At 40.1% G+C, this 15,178-nt stretch overlaps 2 protein-coding genes across 2 annotated transcripts; one reads left to right on the top strand and one right to left on the bottom strand.

Moving 5' to 3' along the window:
• Nucleotides 1-630: 630 nt before the first annotated feature.
• Nucleotides 631-11,491, bottom strand: rnf5 (ring finger protein 5). Its single transcript, XM_080788053.1, has 6 exons — nt 11,062-11,491; nt 6,513-6,531; nt 4,393-4,505; nt 4,212-4,269; nt 3,990-4,101; nt 631-3,586 (listed from the first exon to the last, which is right to left on the bottom strand). The coding sequence occupies exons 1-6, from the start codon at nt 11,268-11,270 to the stop codon at nt 3,471-3,473; spliced, it is 627 nt and encodes a 208-aa protein (XP_080644179.1). The 5' UTR covers nt 11,271-11,491; the 3' UTR covers nt 631-3,470.
• Nucleotides 11,492-11,990: 499 nt separating this feature from the next.
• On the top strand, nt 11,991-15,167 carry utp23 (UTP23 small subunit processome component). Its single transcript, XM_080788252.1, has 3 exons — nt 11,991-12,396; nt 13,111-13,285; nt 14,151-15,167. Exons 1-3 carry the CDS (start codon nt 12,209-12,211, stop codon nt 14,541-14,543), a joined length of 756 nt encoding a protein of 251 aa, XP_080644378.1. The 5' UTR covers nt 11,991-12,208; the 3' UTR covers nt 14,544-15,167.
• The last annotated feature ends 11 nt before the right edge of the window (nt 15,168-15,178 follow it).

Here is a 15,178-nt window from a genome sequence, read left to right as displayed (position 1 = left end):
CTAAAACTAGTGAAGTATGGTATAGAATAATGAACATGTGATGTTGACCCTGTACAAGGTCACATCACAGCATGCATGTGTCTAGCAGCCATGTGCATTTTGTCTGAGGAGACGACAGGTTTGAGGAATGTGGAGGAATGACTCAAGTGAGGTAAAGTTGGTAGGTAAAGTGAGGTAAAGTATTGTCATTGTTTTAAATCGGCGCATCCCTAGTTCTTATGTTAAGGACGAGGTTCCCCTTGAGTTTTAGATTATGAGTTGGGCGTAGCCGTAGAGTATCTAATGCATTCTAAAGTAGCCTTGTTCACTGCTTATGTAGGCAATGTGACGTCATGCCATGATGTCACTCCGCCATCCATTGCCGTGGCAACAAGAACCAACTGAAGTCCATTTAGTTCTTGCTAGAATTTAGCTGGTGTGACGGTGTCCCCCACACCACACGTTACCAACCATGCTGTCTAGTGGATTTGAGTGAGTGCTGTTATCACTTGCCTTATATAGGATAAACAGGTGTGCAAATACTTAAAGAGCTCTAAACAATTACCACTTGAGAGCTCCACAATCCAGATGATTTTAAAAATATTTTTTTATAAATAATGTAGAGATGTGAAAAAACACATTACAAGTATATTTTATTAAACATCTATTTATTCAGATTGCAGAAGACATCTCTCACTGACAGTTTCATTAATCTCCTACACCAATTTGGTTTTGCACAATGTCTTCATGTTAATCTGCCAAAAGAGACATATGGGTGGCATTTTGTGTCACAAAAAGCCTCATAATACAAATGTGTAGCTTGATCAGACAATGGTATGCAAGAAATGACAAGCCCCATTGCTCGTCCTGTCTGTGCCACAGAGATGACCCTTGTTGCCGTCTCTCACCATTGCATGATATTAGATAAAGTGCGGTTTGACACTAAATAGGATCAGTTTAATGGGACACCTGTCAAGTGAAGCCGTAAACTGAACTACATTTATGTACATTAACGGAGTCTTCTACAAAGAACCTAAAATGGCCCTTGGTCTTTAAAGTCTGAATCAGCCATTCTTATTCTAGTTCTTAGTATTTCAAGCCATTAGAGGCAGGAAAGGATGAACTAATGGTAATGTTTTGACTCCAGGACCCGTTAAAAACCCATTTAGACCTGAGGCCGATTCCACGAACGCCTTCGAAATCCTGACCCAAGTTATCTGGAAAACTTTAATTATTCAAAGTTTTCAACAAAAATGCAGTTATAGCAACAGCTAATGTGAGACAGGTGTTCCAGATCTAAATGGGTTACGTTCTTGTATTTTATGGGGCAAAAGTGTTTGCAAGTCGCCGATGGCATGTTTAAGCCTTGGTCACTTGTTTTATTTTTTCAGGTGTGAAGGGCACAGGAGACTTGAACACAACCAAGCATGTCAGGAACTTGTCAGATCGTTGCTTGCTCGAAAGGATAAATAACTCATTTAGCCATTTCTCACACATTTACACCTAGTCTTATTTCCCAAAGCTGTCCATCCATTCAGAAAGAAGTAAAAATGGCATTTACAATATTCATATATACAAATATATATATATATATACACACACACACACACACACACACACACTCACCCATAGACACACAAACGGACAAAGTACAATCAGGAAAAATCAATCAAAACAAAACAAAATAATCGCAATAGAAAGAAGAGTGCTCCTCATCACACTGTGGCAGTTCTCTGAACTGTAGCACATCATGTAAGTTAGGCTGCAGACTACTACATCATTGAGAATTAAAAGGATTCTAAGCCACGTTATCAACTCTTACATGTTATTACTTATTACCATGTAGCACCTTTGTCTAGCTACTCTGCCTGGGGTTCTCCCACAGACTGCAGAAGCCTGAGTTTTACTTAGTTACATACCGGAAATCCAACACGTTGGATGTTGTGAGCTTATTATTTTCAGTGTACAACACCGGCGTGCAACCAAGTATTAACTTAGGCAGTAAATTAATATTGTTATAGTGCGCACGTGAAGGATTGACTTTTACTTTCTGTGCTCCATGTGCGAATCCTGTACAGTCTGTACAGAGAACACATGGCAGCTGAGCTGGGCAAACCTCACACTTTTACAAATTGTAATATCCCATCCCGAGTATGAAGTCTAGATTTATACTTTTTCGTATGACTGCATCGTACAATGAAGTATAAGTTAGACTTAAGACATACAGAGTTACTTAACAGGTACATCTATAGGATAGTGAAAAGGAACAAAGAATGAAGGGCAGGCTCTCCACACCAACGTCCAATCTATGTTAGGATAGGTCTTGTCTATAAATGACTTCACAGTGCAATGGCAGTATTTGTTAAGACAAATATATAAAACGCGTAACCATCTGTACTATCGCTACTTCCTACTTAGCCATCTGTGTTAAAGTCCTACTTATCCTTGCGCATTCCTAAAATCTGCAAGATTTTGATCATTACATGAGAGGAAAATTGTAAACAGGACTCTGTCCAGATATGTTTTTCCCCCCCAAGATCGTACATGTTGATCTGCTACTCTTTGGCCTTTTGGGAAAAAATAAAAGTTGCTATAGCAATGACGTGTTTCCACAGGATTCACATTACCCTGTTTTATTTTTGATTAGCCCCAGTTTGCTTTTCTGGTTCTGTCCTGAATTATGCTTGCCTGTAGCTCTGCTCTTCTATGCTTATGACATTACAGTGGTGCAGCACTACACCAAATTCATTTGTTTTTACTTATTTAATACTGTCTCTAATGACACCTTCAAGATCTCACCTGCAAGTCTTGCATTTCCATTGTGAAACGCCCTAAAATTAGTCCCCTAAACCCTCACATATTTCATCTACAAGTGCACACAGAGGAAAGAGTACAATGATTTTTGACTGTTTTTGAGACCCTTGTTGTTTTTCTTTGAGTACCAACACTGCTGGTGAGTGTATGATCTTATTTGCAAAGTGGGTTTTGCACAAGACACAGACTACAGAGGACAGGGGGCGGTGCAGGGCTTGAACTCAGAATCCTATCCATAGTACTCTCATTGCATGTTCTGCCCTACTACATGGGCACAATGCCACAGGTCATTCACCATGGTTCTCATTTAACGATAATCATCTCTTATTTGATTACAATCACCTCTTTGCTACCAAGACGTCTGTGACCGAATACTATGCATATCGAATCTCCCCTTTTACCATTACTTTATTCCCATTAACATAAATTGACGAGGCAATTAACATCACAGAACAACCGTATATGAACCTCCCTTTGCTAGGAGAGACAATGTAACACCCTATCTCTCATGTAAAACACTGTTGTTGCTCTCCCATTTAGTACCTGCGAGGTAAGATAACTGCATTGTGTGTGTGTGTGTGTGTGTCTGTCTTCAGTGTGTGAATTTTTGGAGCTCATCCCTCCCTAGCACATCTATCCGTCTGTCCATCTTTTCATGCATGCTATCCGGCTGCCTCTCACACACTCAGGAGCCAGAAGAAGAAAAAGATGGCCACAAACAGGAAGAGAGAGTCCTGCCAGTTGTTGCCATTGTTCGGGTTGACGTTGCCTTGGTGATCACCTGCATACTGATCTGTTGTGGGGATAAACGTACCACAATTTAGGTATTTAGCAGACACACTTAATCCAGCGCGATTTATAGTAAGCATGAAGTTAACACATGGTAATATATCAAATACATTAGAAATAGTCATCAAGGATCAAGTAAGAACCTAACATCTAACAGTAGAATATCTGTACAATGAAAAAGTATACACTGTAGAGTGCTATGTGACTGTCTAAGTTACATATGTTTAGCCTTTGCATACGCCTGCGAGGCTAGTGCAAGTGCTACGGGTTAAGATGGAGTCTGAAGAGGTGAGTTTTCAGACTATGGCAGAAAATCGGGAGTGAGTGTGCAGTTTCGATTGCAATGGGAAGTTCATTCCATAGTTTTGGAAGTGCATACCAGTGCTGGTATCTTGTGTTTTCCTTACCTGCCCTGTGAAAGGGGTCATTTGTGTTGAAGACTGTGGTGAAGAAGCCAAAGGGGAATGCACCGATGCCAAAAGACATGTGAAAGCCGGTGTCACCAAAACCCTGGAATGGCTGTTGAATGAAAAACACAAGTCATGGACACATTATATCCACTCTCATACAGCAGATAACCATTTTGCTGAGTCCTTCAGTGCAATTATCAAGAGATAGAAGAGACTCACCCCGCCTCTACTCTCTGGCTCTGTTCTCTGTCCCTGAGGCCGAGGTGGAGTTTTCAACCTGGAGACAAAGAGGAACCGCACTCAGCTATTACAGTATCACTGTCGCACCGAACTCAAATGTGATTTTCCCCTTTCTGCCACAGACAAAGTATTGGTCCATTTGGTTCCATGTGTACAGTACCTGGGGTCCTCCTGACTGGAGCTTCCTCTGCCATATAGTGGGATGACTTTCTCTCTGCTGATGCCTGCTTTGCACACAGGACACTGCTGTCTGCTAGGCCGTGTCTCCAGCCACTGAATGGAACAGACAGACAATCAATTAACTGCTTTATCTTTTTTATACAAATAACTATAACCAATACTTTTTTTAAATCGTTCTAACTCAAGTGGATGGTAGACTAGTTCACACCAACTATTAGAAAAAATACACTGGTGAGTGATATAGTTCTAGTAATCAGTTATAGTGTTCAGTGTGAACTGCCAGAGCAGGCATGCAGCCTGGTCTTATAGGGCGGTTAATCATTTACCTTTAAGAGACATTTATCAGTGAAGTATTCAATGGAAATATATTCTCCTTTGTTTTACAGTAACTCATCCTCTTTAAGGACAGTCCTTTTCTTTGGAATTTTGATCAGTCAGCTGCTCTTTGTTTTGTGTTTGTTCCGCGTTTATTTGTTGTTTTGGCCATGACTCAATCAGAGGCCTGTACTACAAAGCAGGATTGGGGTTAGTGAGAAGTCCAGTGGGTCACTTCACATACAGTATGTTTGTGATAATGATCAACGTGTAGCACCTCCTAGTGAACGATCAATTATCTTGGAAAATGTTGATATTCATGGTCATTTAGATATTTATTTTATGGTGTATGCCAGTTTTATTCTATTACAGTTGAAACCCAGTCCTAGGCGTAGTAAAACTTGAGGGCCAAAAACAATAATAATAATCAAAGCGTTAAGCAGGCTTAGTTTGAGTTTCGGGTTCGGGTGTTTCTGCTTTTGTGACTTTTGTGATCTGTACTGTAATGCCATACATAAGCATACTGGCTTTTGATCCTGTGAAGTTCTCCTAGGTTGCTCTCCTGTCCTGCCTGTCCCAAGCTTCCAGACGCCAGCTAGTTCAAGGCGGATGCAAATGGCAGTGGGGCCACAGCTATTGTGGGAGGATAAAACAGGTATTGACCAAACCATCTGTTACTAAAGAAAAAGATAACAGTAAAGTGGGATCTAGCCCGTTAACCTATATGTTTTGATCATAATCCTCTGGTCTTTTTAAGACAAATTAAAAACTTGACTCGAAGACTTATGTGATGGTCATTGCTGGTACAGGATTTTAACTTGGAATTTTTGGAGGGTTGGAGATGTCTTTGCAGATGTCCTTTCTCATGTTTTTGAGTTCGTTTGTTTGCTCTTGTAGGATAGCCTCGGACACCACAATTGTAGGATGACATCAGTATACCAAAAAAAGTGAAATGGCTGAGCCTGTGATACTGCTTGCAACCAACTGCTCACAGCTCAAGAGGCTGAAACAGATAACCAGCTTATCAAGTTAGTTACACATTCACGCAGTTGATTTTTTTTGTTTGCTATTATAGTTTTGTTTGAAATATGCCGCTCTGCTGTCTGTCAGAATTGCTAATGTTTGCAATTGGTCATGTCATATGCTCAAACACACATGGCTATTGGCTAAATAGGAAAATCCTGGGTTGACATACCGGGTTGATAACCACATTCTTCCAGCTTAACATGATTACGGTCGTTTGGGGTTAGTAAATCCAGATAACAAAGATATCTTGGGTATGTTGAACTTGCTTGGCAGTACATGACCCTATAGTCCATAGCAGTGCTAATGGTTCCATAATGAACAATACACTTTTGCCCTCAATCCTTACCCTAATATACCACTGTTACGTTACCTACATTGGTTACTACTTACTGTAACACTTTTAATGAGACTATCTGAAAAGTTGTATGAAAAATAACTACCACTCTTACTCTGAATCTCTTTTTCTTTTTTAAGTTCGCCCATGACTGCACCATGCATGAGCAAATGCCCCTTAAAATGGTTGCACTGTACAACTGACCTTACATTGAGATTAAGAAATATATTAAAGATAGGTTAGAGGAGGAGTGATGTTAGCACACAGAGGCCTTAAGAGCATTTTACCCTCGGTCAACAGAAGTGGTCCCTACAGCATGTTCAATGCATCACCTTCTGTGATACCAATGCACAGGCTGCACACCATGGCTAATATTTACCACTGCTGCAGAGCAAAAAAGAAAAGAACATTGTGTGAAGTCTCACCTGATGAAGACATGGCCAGCTGTGTGTGTGTGAAAGAGAGAGATAATAGATTAATAAGACAGATCACATTAGCTCCATTTTCTTAAAGGTTGTCTGCTAGTTGTGATAACATAGTAATGACATTCCAATTTGGCAATCGATTAGTCTCCAATGATGTAGATAAATCCCCCCCGAGACCACCTAACCAAATTATATGAACAAGGTGAGTGATTAATCTCATTCTAGCTCCTTCGTTACAGCTAATTAGCTTAGCACCATCTGTCATCTCACAGTCTCACCTTTGCTTTGCTCATGCTAGTGGTCAGACAGCTCAGTGCATTCTGCGAGTGCAGGGTGGTGCAGAGCAACCACATTTGTTGACTGGCTTCAAAGACCATCATTGCAACAGAGACAACAGTAACATGGTGCACAGAAAAAAAGGTTTCTATTCCTATTGTAACGACTTAAACCCTATATACTTTTGACCAATGAAAATAGCTACAAGGCAAACTCACGTGTGCAAGTCTACAAGCGCACCTGTTGCGTTATGCATTGTGAACTTGTAGAGCTGCTATTTTCAGTGAGGCAGGAAACAAATTGATTTTTGTCCAGCAGCCACAGAGGGGTCCCAAAATGTACCCGCCACATCCAGGTCTTTACAAGCCAAATGTGATTTGTAGAACAGGACTTCTGAATAATTTCTGTTTTGTTTACCTGTCTCACAACTTGCAGTTAATATTTAACAGTGTTTGTCTGGGGGCTAGACTAGTTAATTTCACACCCTGGAAGAACATTTCTAGATTTCACTTGGCCTGGGTTCTGCTTTACAGTCTCATGTAGCCAGACAACTATTTCACAATCTCCGAATGCTACCGTATATAGTCTGGAGCTCATATAGTCTCCTGAACTCTGAGTAATCGGTTTGTCATTTCTGTTCAGAGAAATACATTTTAAAATATCTTTAGAGCTTATTTTTTTATTTCCATTTCTGCTGAGCAACAAGCTATATATGCTTAGATGATAAATTTGCGCAACTGTAAAGATGAAAAGGAAGTGGTGATAAGGCTTCCCTTGCGCTTTATCACTTACTCATGGTCAGAACTTGACGGAAGCATTTGGAAATTGCGAGAGGCAACAGTCTGGCCAAAATGCTGAAAAGTAGAGCTCTTAGACTTGATACCAGAATGTATAGTAATGCTGTTACTAGTACTTTCATAGGAACAAGACCCACATGATCCAACATAGATCACATGAAAACAGTGGTATAGTGTATCAGCTTAACGGTAAAATGTTTGACTTCATTGTGCTCATAGGTCACAGTGTCAGAAATTGCTCATGTGCCCTGGCATAAACCTCCAGAGAACTGCACATATTTTGGAACGAAGCAGGACTAATTATGGAAACGTTCGACTCATAACTGATGAAATGTTCCAATCTCTGGTGACCAAGTAGACTCTCATACAACTACACTGTAAAGATGGCAACCATCTGACCTAAACCAACACTTAATCTAGGTATTGTTTTCAGTCTAAGCCAAACTTGTTTTGAGTATGCCTCACATGCGTATAATGGCCTAATACCAACTATCAAATCTACTGCTGAGAATTGCATTCCTTTGGATGAAAACAACTTTTAACAAAGGGGGGCTGAGCTGGCATATCAAGCCATTCAACTCTGAGCCACATGTATCGCCTATTATTCACCTAGTCTCTGTAAAATGACAAATTTCCATTTTAATGGCTCAAATATCTGTCGTCAGAGATTTCACAGACCCAATTATGTAAACTTAATATCATTCTGGTTAATAGGATGCACAATCTCAGATTCAGACAACATAACATGATAAGTTATAGTCTAACTAGTTAAATTAGTCTTAAATCACACATTGGCAAGACAAAAGGAAAGAAATAAGGGACAGTAGATTATGTGCATTAACGTGCAGTTTTGTGACAGCTTTGCCAAAGTGAGACATCATGCCTGAAATCTCCAAACTTCAATGTTACATCATTATGGTTATTATGGTACTGTAAAATATAATGGGAAAGCAAAACACCAGTGTTCTTAGAAAACACACTAAAAAAGCTGATCATATCAGACGAGGAACAAGGACGCAACCAGACACCGACCTATTGAAAATCTGGTTCATCCCTCCATACTACATTCATATTTAAATAGGCCCAGTGACTGCCTATTCGGCGCACCCAGAGTACCCGAGTCACATGAGCAAAATGTCCACCATATCGCGGTCAAAAGCCTGGTCAAGTTTGCTCCAATATCATGAAAAAAAACAACAACCCGGTTTCCATGTCTACTGGCCATTTGTTTAATAGAATCAGTCCATGAGAACTTTGATTCAAATAGAATAATAAAATAAATATACATTATTTTAACCACTGACTACGCGTAGTAGAGCAGGGCCATAAACCATGTTAAAACGATTCTATTCTAAATGAAGTTATGTTTTGGATTATCTTTGTATTTCTTTACTTTTATTTCAAATGGACAATTTGAACATCCACATCATAAAGTACTGTGGTGCCGCTCCTACATCAATTTCTCATTTCATATAATTTGTATATGTATATACACAGCACTCCAGGCCAAGTGTAGCCCAGTTAGAAACAGGCATCACTATCCCAGCTGTGCAGTTCAACTAAGTATTTCCACTCACATAACCTACTTTAGCAAGCAAGGGTCCAGATAAAATCACACTTGACCACAGTCTTTATTTGCAATTGAATATTGATTGTTTACTACTTGGGTGTGAGAATTCTATGCTATGGATCTCACTGTAACGCCTATACAGGTTTAACCCCAATCCTACACTCATGGCCCTAATCTCACATTAGCCGAACCACATTGTCCACACTATAGTCTAGTCTCACTATAGTCTCTGGAGCGGTGAGTAAACAACACAAAATTGCATGAATGAGACACTGCTGACATGGCCTGCGTGAGTTGTTTACGGTCTACACTGCCTTTGTAAAAAATACTTAAGGGTTAGTTCAGATTTTTGGACTTAAACCTGTAGGAAATATACTAAATACTTGCCATTAATATAGTGGTTGCAAAGGTATTATATAACGGATTGCTAGAGATGCTCCGATAATCGGCCACAGATCGGTGATCGGCAATTTAGCCTATCTGAGAAACCGATCTTTTACACATCATGTAAGTGGTATAAATGTCAATCAGATATATAATATTGTTTTGCATCTTTGTGACAGGCCTAAACATTCTCCCCTTCCTCACACGGCCAATCATGAGAAAAATAATCTGTGATCGATCCCAAAAAACCTGATCGGAGGTGGGAGTTCTGGTCTTGTTTTGGTGAACATCAAGTAGTTCCGCGGGCCACACAATAAAACTAATCCACAAAACGATATCATCATTTGTATTTTTTTACCCATTTCTACCATATAGTGCAACCTTTATTCAACTTTGACCCCTCCGTCACATGGAACTATGGCTTTGTGCTGCTACTGGCGTAGTAATACTGGAGTGGACACAAAGAATTGTGTCCAGTAAGGTTGCACTATATTGTAGAAGTAGGTCAACAATATAAATGACACTAGGCTAGTTTTGTGGATTCATTTATTTTTGGCCCTCACCAGATGACTGGAACTACTTCATATTCACCAGAACCAGACCATAACTCCCACCACAGAACGATAGGCAATCAATTAATACCTTTGCAACCACTATATTAATGGCAAGTATTTCCTACAAGTTACCACCATATTATTAATAGTATTTCCGACAACTTCAGGTCCAAAAATCTGAACTAACCCTTTAAGGTCAAGCTTTGATAAAAACCAAACAAATTAATTAGGCTCACCATGGTTAACTGCAAACACATTTAGGTTGTAGACTTGTAGTGGGCAGTGGGCACTGCATGGTGAGGGAGCTGCATTTTCAGGCCAGAGCAGTTGTATAATATATACAGGACAGGAGTCACAGGACATATACAGTGTATATGTCTCACCGATTCACACAGAAAGCCAACCCACCAGGACCAGGTATGTGTATATTATACACATACCTGGTCCTGGTGGGTTGGCTTTCTGTGTGAATCACATGAATGTGATTCTTCACGTTTGTTGTTGGCAATGGTGACCGTTCTGACCATGTCTTTTGATAGCCATAGTTCACATGACGCTCGTTATGACAGTCATGTTTCAGGACTAGTCTTTTGACAAAGTTGTACCCACTTAGCATTCATTACAAACGAAGGGAACCCAACACTAGAAATAAATAATCTTCAAATGCTGTAATGAACAGCCGTCATAGTTAACAGTATGCACCTCGAGCAATCCAAACCAGTTGGCCATCTTGTCTAACACACAAGCCTATGCATACATAATAACCTATATATATATATGTATATGGGACCTTTCAAATGAAACTGGACTATAGAGACAAATAAAGCCACAACACAGCAAAACAAAAATATATCCATCTACAACTCTGAGCGTGTGCACTGCAAAGGCAACCAATTGGTTCCATTTGTACACTCCCAGAGAGTTCTTAATATACACATGATCTGTTAGTAGGTTCGTAGTTTTCGTACCAGAACAAGTGGCCGCACAGACTGATGACAGCGTCCCTTGCCGAGTCCAAACAAATGTTGCATTCAAACGTGGCCCGGTCGCGTTCCCGTTGTTCGCCTTCTCCTCCCGGTCCGCCGCCTCCCGGTCCCGGACCTCCGTCACGGCCGCTGTTGCTCTCCCGGCTGGCCGGTCCACCGTCACTCGAGGACCGGGGATCTGCGGCCGCCATAGCTGCCTGTGCCCTGTGTGTGTGTTGTTGTCGAATGGGGGCAGAAGAAATGCGGCCCACCTACTATAGACCTCCTGAGCGCCACGAAACCCACTAGACGTCTCTGCTGTCACTGTCAGCCTACTCGGCCTACTACTACTGTGACTGTCTGTCAACCGTGAACTAGTCTCGCGTAGCCAGACAACTCCTCCACAATCTCCCAATGGCAACAGTCTGGCCACGCGAGACCTAACCGTGAAGTGAGCCGTCGTACCTGCTGTGAGTACTTCCGTTTCCGCCGAAAACGACGAACGCGTGTACCATGGAATTCCCCCCCTGGAATGGCCAGATAGATTAGTTAACTAAACTAACTCATAAATCATAATCCATTAGATTTTCATATATGTAATATAATGCATCAGTTATACCGTAACTGCACCACAATAAAACATTAACTGCTGTGTAATAGTGCAACTTTAAGTGACATCAATCAAACATCAATCAAACATCCAGACAAGACATCTACCCAGTTGCTGCACATGAAATCATTACATTGCATACAATACTGTATAAATCAATACCTACTTCAAAGGTAGGATATCGGTTCTCAATTTTTTAAATGGCTAATTATCGTTACGTGCTTCTTTCCAATGGTTCTTAATAGAAAAAAAAGATGAGTTGGAACAAACATCTCAATCTTTGTTTCCATCCGGACTCAATATCAATGGCACCGCCATCAGCAGCAGCGCCATGTTGAATGTTTACCCTGCCATGCTGGAGCTGTTGTGCTGTGGTGTATCAACTGAGTTTAATTAATACAAATGTTTTTTTGTTCAAATTAGCGATCAAAACCTTACACGTGAAGTAGCTTTTTTTAAATTAATTACATAAGGTTTGTTGTAAGGCGGATTGTTATTAGTTAGTTAGCATTCTTCTAGTGTTGCTGTCCTCCAGGCACCATGAAAATCAAACGACAAAAGCAAGCCAAGAAGAATATAAGCTTCTACAAATACAACTTTAACTTCAGACAACCCTTTCAAATTCTCATCGACGGGACCTTTTGTCAAGCGGCACTGAAGAACAAGATTCAGATTAAGGAGCAAATGCCAAAATACCTGATGGGAGAGGTGCAACTCTGCACCACGAAGTGAGTATACACTGAGTAAACATGGCTTAAAAGTCTACTAATAGTAGGCTACGTGATTTTCTAGGTTAAAATAAGTGTTAAATAGCTCTATATTCTGATACCAAGAACTATGTTTGTTCAGTAACAAACAAACACCTCCTGTCTTCAGGTTTAGTTAACAGCAAATGCATTTTAATGTCGGATACCAATCCCAGATCCAGGAGAGAGAGTTTTGATTGATTGAAGAATGTATTAACAGTTGGGAGAATTACAGTACATTTCAAGCTCAATACAAGACTGTTAACTGTGGACGACACCGGCATAAAGTCTTTACACTTGTTTACAATAGGGTCCACCATGTTCAATTCATCATAACATTTAGAGATGTACAAATATACACATAGCCAAAAACAGGAAGTCATCATAGAGGGAAAAGGGGGAAAAAAACATATACAGTGAGGGGAAAAGGGGCATTCAGATTTTACGAGGGCCAGTTTCAAATTGCAGCCGTCCGTAGGTGCCCTTTGAGAGTGGCGAGAATAAAGGATAAACAATTGGAAGTTATGACAAGAAATGGCCAGACAAATTTTAAACTGATAAAAGGGTACTCTCTCCTGATTGGACAAAATTAGTAACATTTGTCACAAAAACACTTGTTTGAAGTTATGTTATGTGTATCAATTAAACTTGCGTCATTGTAGGCAGCATATTGATTCAATCTCTCGTGCATTACAGTTGTGCACTGAAGGAACTGGAAACTCTGGGCTCTGAACTGTATGGAGCCAAAATGATCCTTCAGAGGTTTCAAGTCAGGAACTGTGGTCACCTCAAGAATCCCATTCCGGCCTCGCAGTGCCTGCTCTCCATGTTAGGAGACACAAACCCACACCACTACTTTGTTGCAACACAGGTATGTATCATTTCACAATTAATCAAACTCAAAGGTTTATTCTCTTTAGCACTTGAAGGATATGAAGAACTTTCAGGCTTAGTGTGTTGTACATTTAAAATATATTATAATAATATAACGTCTTCTCTTCAGGGAATGCACTCATGTGTTGCTCTCAGGACTGAAATTAGGCGACATTTGTTTTATAGGCATTTGGCCTATGTACTTACTGTATACACACTAAACAGTAGGGGGATAATATGGAAAAACATAGCCAACGCAAAATGTATGCTTATCAACAACAGATTCATATCGGCTAGGCTACTGCCATCGGTTAATGTCAGTTTTATTTGACGATACCGATATTAATCGATTACAACAAATATCGGCCGATACATCTGTGCATATACAGCAACAGAATAGCCTCCTGTTCCTAGCTTACTCACTATCCAGACAAAGCTTTTTTAACTGTAAAGAATGATCACATTACATTAGAGAGAAGTGGCAGGATAATGAGAGACAAACACTACACATGGTTGCAGTTTTCAGATTCTACAATGTCTTCTAAATCCAAACCGTTCTGTGAAAAACCTATGTTGCTTTATCAGTGGTTCTCAAAACATTTTCATATGGAGGAAATTATATGTTTTTGCCACCGACCCCACCTCAAAATATTTTGTTCCAGGGACTTCCAGAAGCAAAGACTTGAGTTAATATGCATATGTGATATACTGTATACACCGGTATATAAACTAAAATCTAAAATCTTTCGTGTTTTCATTTTTTTTCTCATAAAAAAATGATTTTTAAACAAAACATAACCTAAAATGGTACAAATCAACTCAACTGAACTGGGTTTTAAATTAATGAATGGGTCAATATGCAGGACTACATGGTAACCGAGCGCCTGAAGATGATCCCAGGCGTGCCTCTGATATACATCATCCTCAACACCATGGTCCTGGACAAGCCCAGCAAGGTGTCTCTGGACCAGGTCCAGAAGATCCAGATGGGAGAGTTGGTCAGCCCGGCGCAGCAGCAAAGCATACGCAGCATGAAGGAAGAACGGGGAATTGTCCAGGAGGGGGAACGACGGGGCAAGAGAGGGCATAAGAGGAAACAGAGCAACCCCAACCCTCTGAGCTGTCTGAAGAAGAAAAAGAAAGGGCTACCCACACCGCCAAAGAAGACCTCTACTGAGGGAGAGCAGAGTACACGAAAACGGCCTAAGAAAAGGAAGGTGGAGGGTACGGCTGCTCTCCCGACGACAAATCCCTAATATACCTACCAGGCAACCTGAGACTTATGTGTGAAAGCATTTATATTTAACCCATTTAGGCCTGACGTCGAAATTAAAAAAAAAGTTCTCTCTGAAAGAATATATATTCAAAGATTTGTGCCGCATATTTTTTCAAAAGCTAAATTTTGGGCGGGAACCCCTTTTGGTGTTTTAAACATTATGTTATAATTTAGCTATTGAAAAAAAAGCAGATCTACAAGCTCATCGCGCGGCACTCGGTGGCTCGCTATGAGCTTGTAGGTCTGCTATTTTTGAAAAATCATAATGTGTCGCAAATCTTTGAATATATATTCTTTCAAAGTGAATGTTTTTAACTCTGGTCTAAAGGGGTTCCCACCCAGAATGGGTTAAAACCTTTTCTAAAATGTATATAGCCTTACCTACAGTATAATTACTGATTACAGACCATAAATACAATCCATATCCTTAGTTTGCTGTTTTTAAGTCGGCATAAAAAAAAGCAATTTACTCCAAACAATGATAGCCACAGAAGAATACTGTTTGACATGGTATTTTTTGTTTTATTTAAAAAAAGGTTCCATAACAGTTGTTGGGGCTAACAGGCTTCATAACACTTTGACATTAAACATTTTTGTATCTACACTACATTTGTA

The sequence above is a fragment of the Protomyctophum bolini genome, assembly GCF_963924005.1.
Source record: "Protomyctophum bolini genome assembly, chromosome: 17".
NCBI lineage: Eukaryota > Metazoa > Chordata > Actinopteri > Myctophiformes > Myctophidae > Protomyctophum > Protomyctophum bolini.
The sequence above is the reverse complement of the archived record's forward strand: the minus strand, read 5'-3'. Positions and strand labels throughout refer to the sequence as shown.

Bases quoted from the DNA above. Each gene is read 5' to 3' on its own strand.
- rnf5 (XM_080788053.1), bottom strand. From the start codon at position 11,270: ATGGCGGCCGCAGATCCCCGGTCCTCGAGTGACGGTGGACCGGCCAGC. The intron at 4,270-4,392 runs GTACTGTACACA...CTTTGTCTCCAG, and splicing joins TCCAGTCAGGAGGACCCCAG to GTTGAAAACTCCACCTCGGC. The intron at 3,587-3,989 runs GTAAGGAAAACA...TCCCCACAACAG, and splicing joins TGACCCCTTTCACAGGGCAG to ATCAGTATGCAGGTGATCAC.
- utp23 (XM_080788252.1), top strand. From the start codon at position 12,209: ATGAAAATCAAACGACAAAAGCAAGCCAAGAAGAATATAAGCTTCTAC. The intron at 12,397-13,110 runs GTGAGTATACAC...CGTGCATTACAG, and splicing joins GTGCAACTCTGCACCACGAA to TTGTGCACTGAAGGAACTGG. The intron at 13,286-14,150 runs GTATGTATCATT...GTCAATATGCAG, and splicing joins ACTACTTTGTTGCAACACAG to GACTACATGGTAACCGAGCG.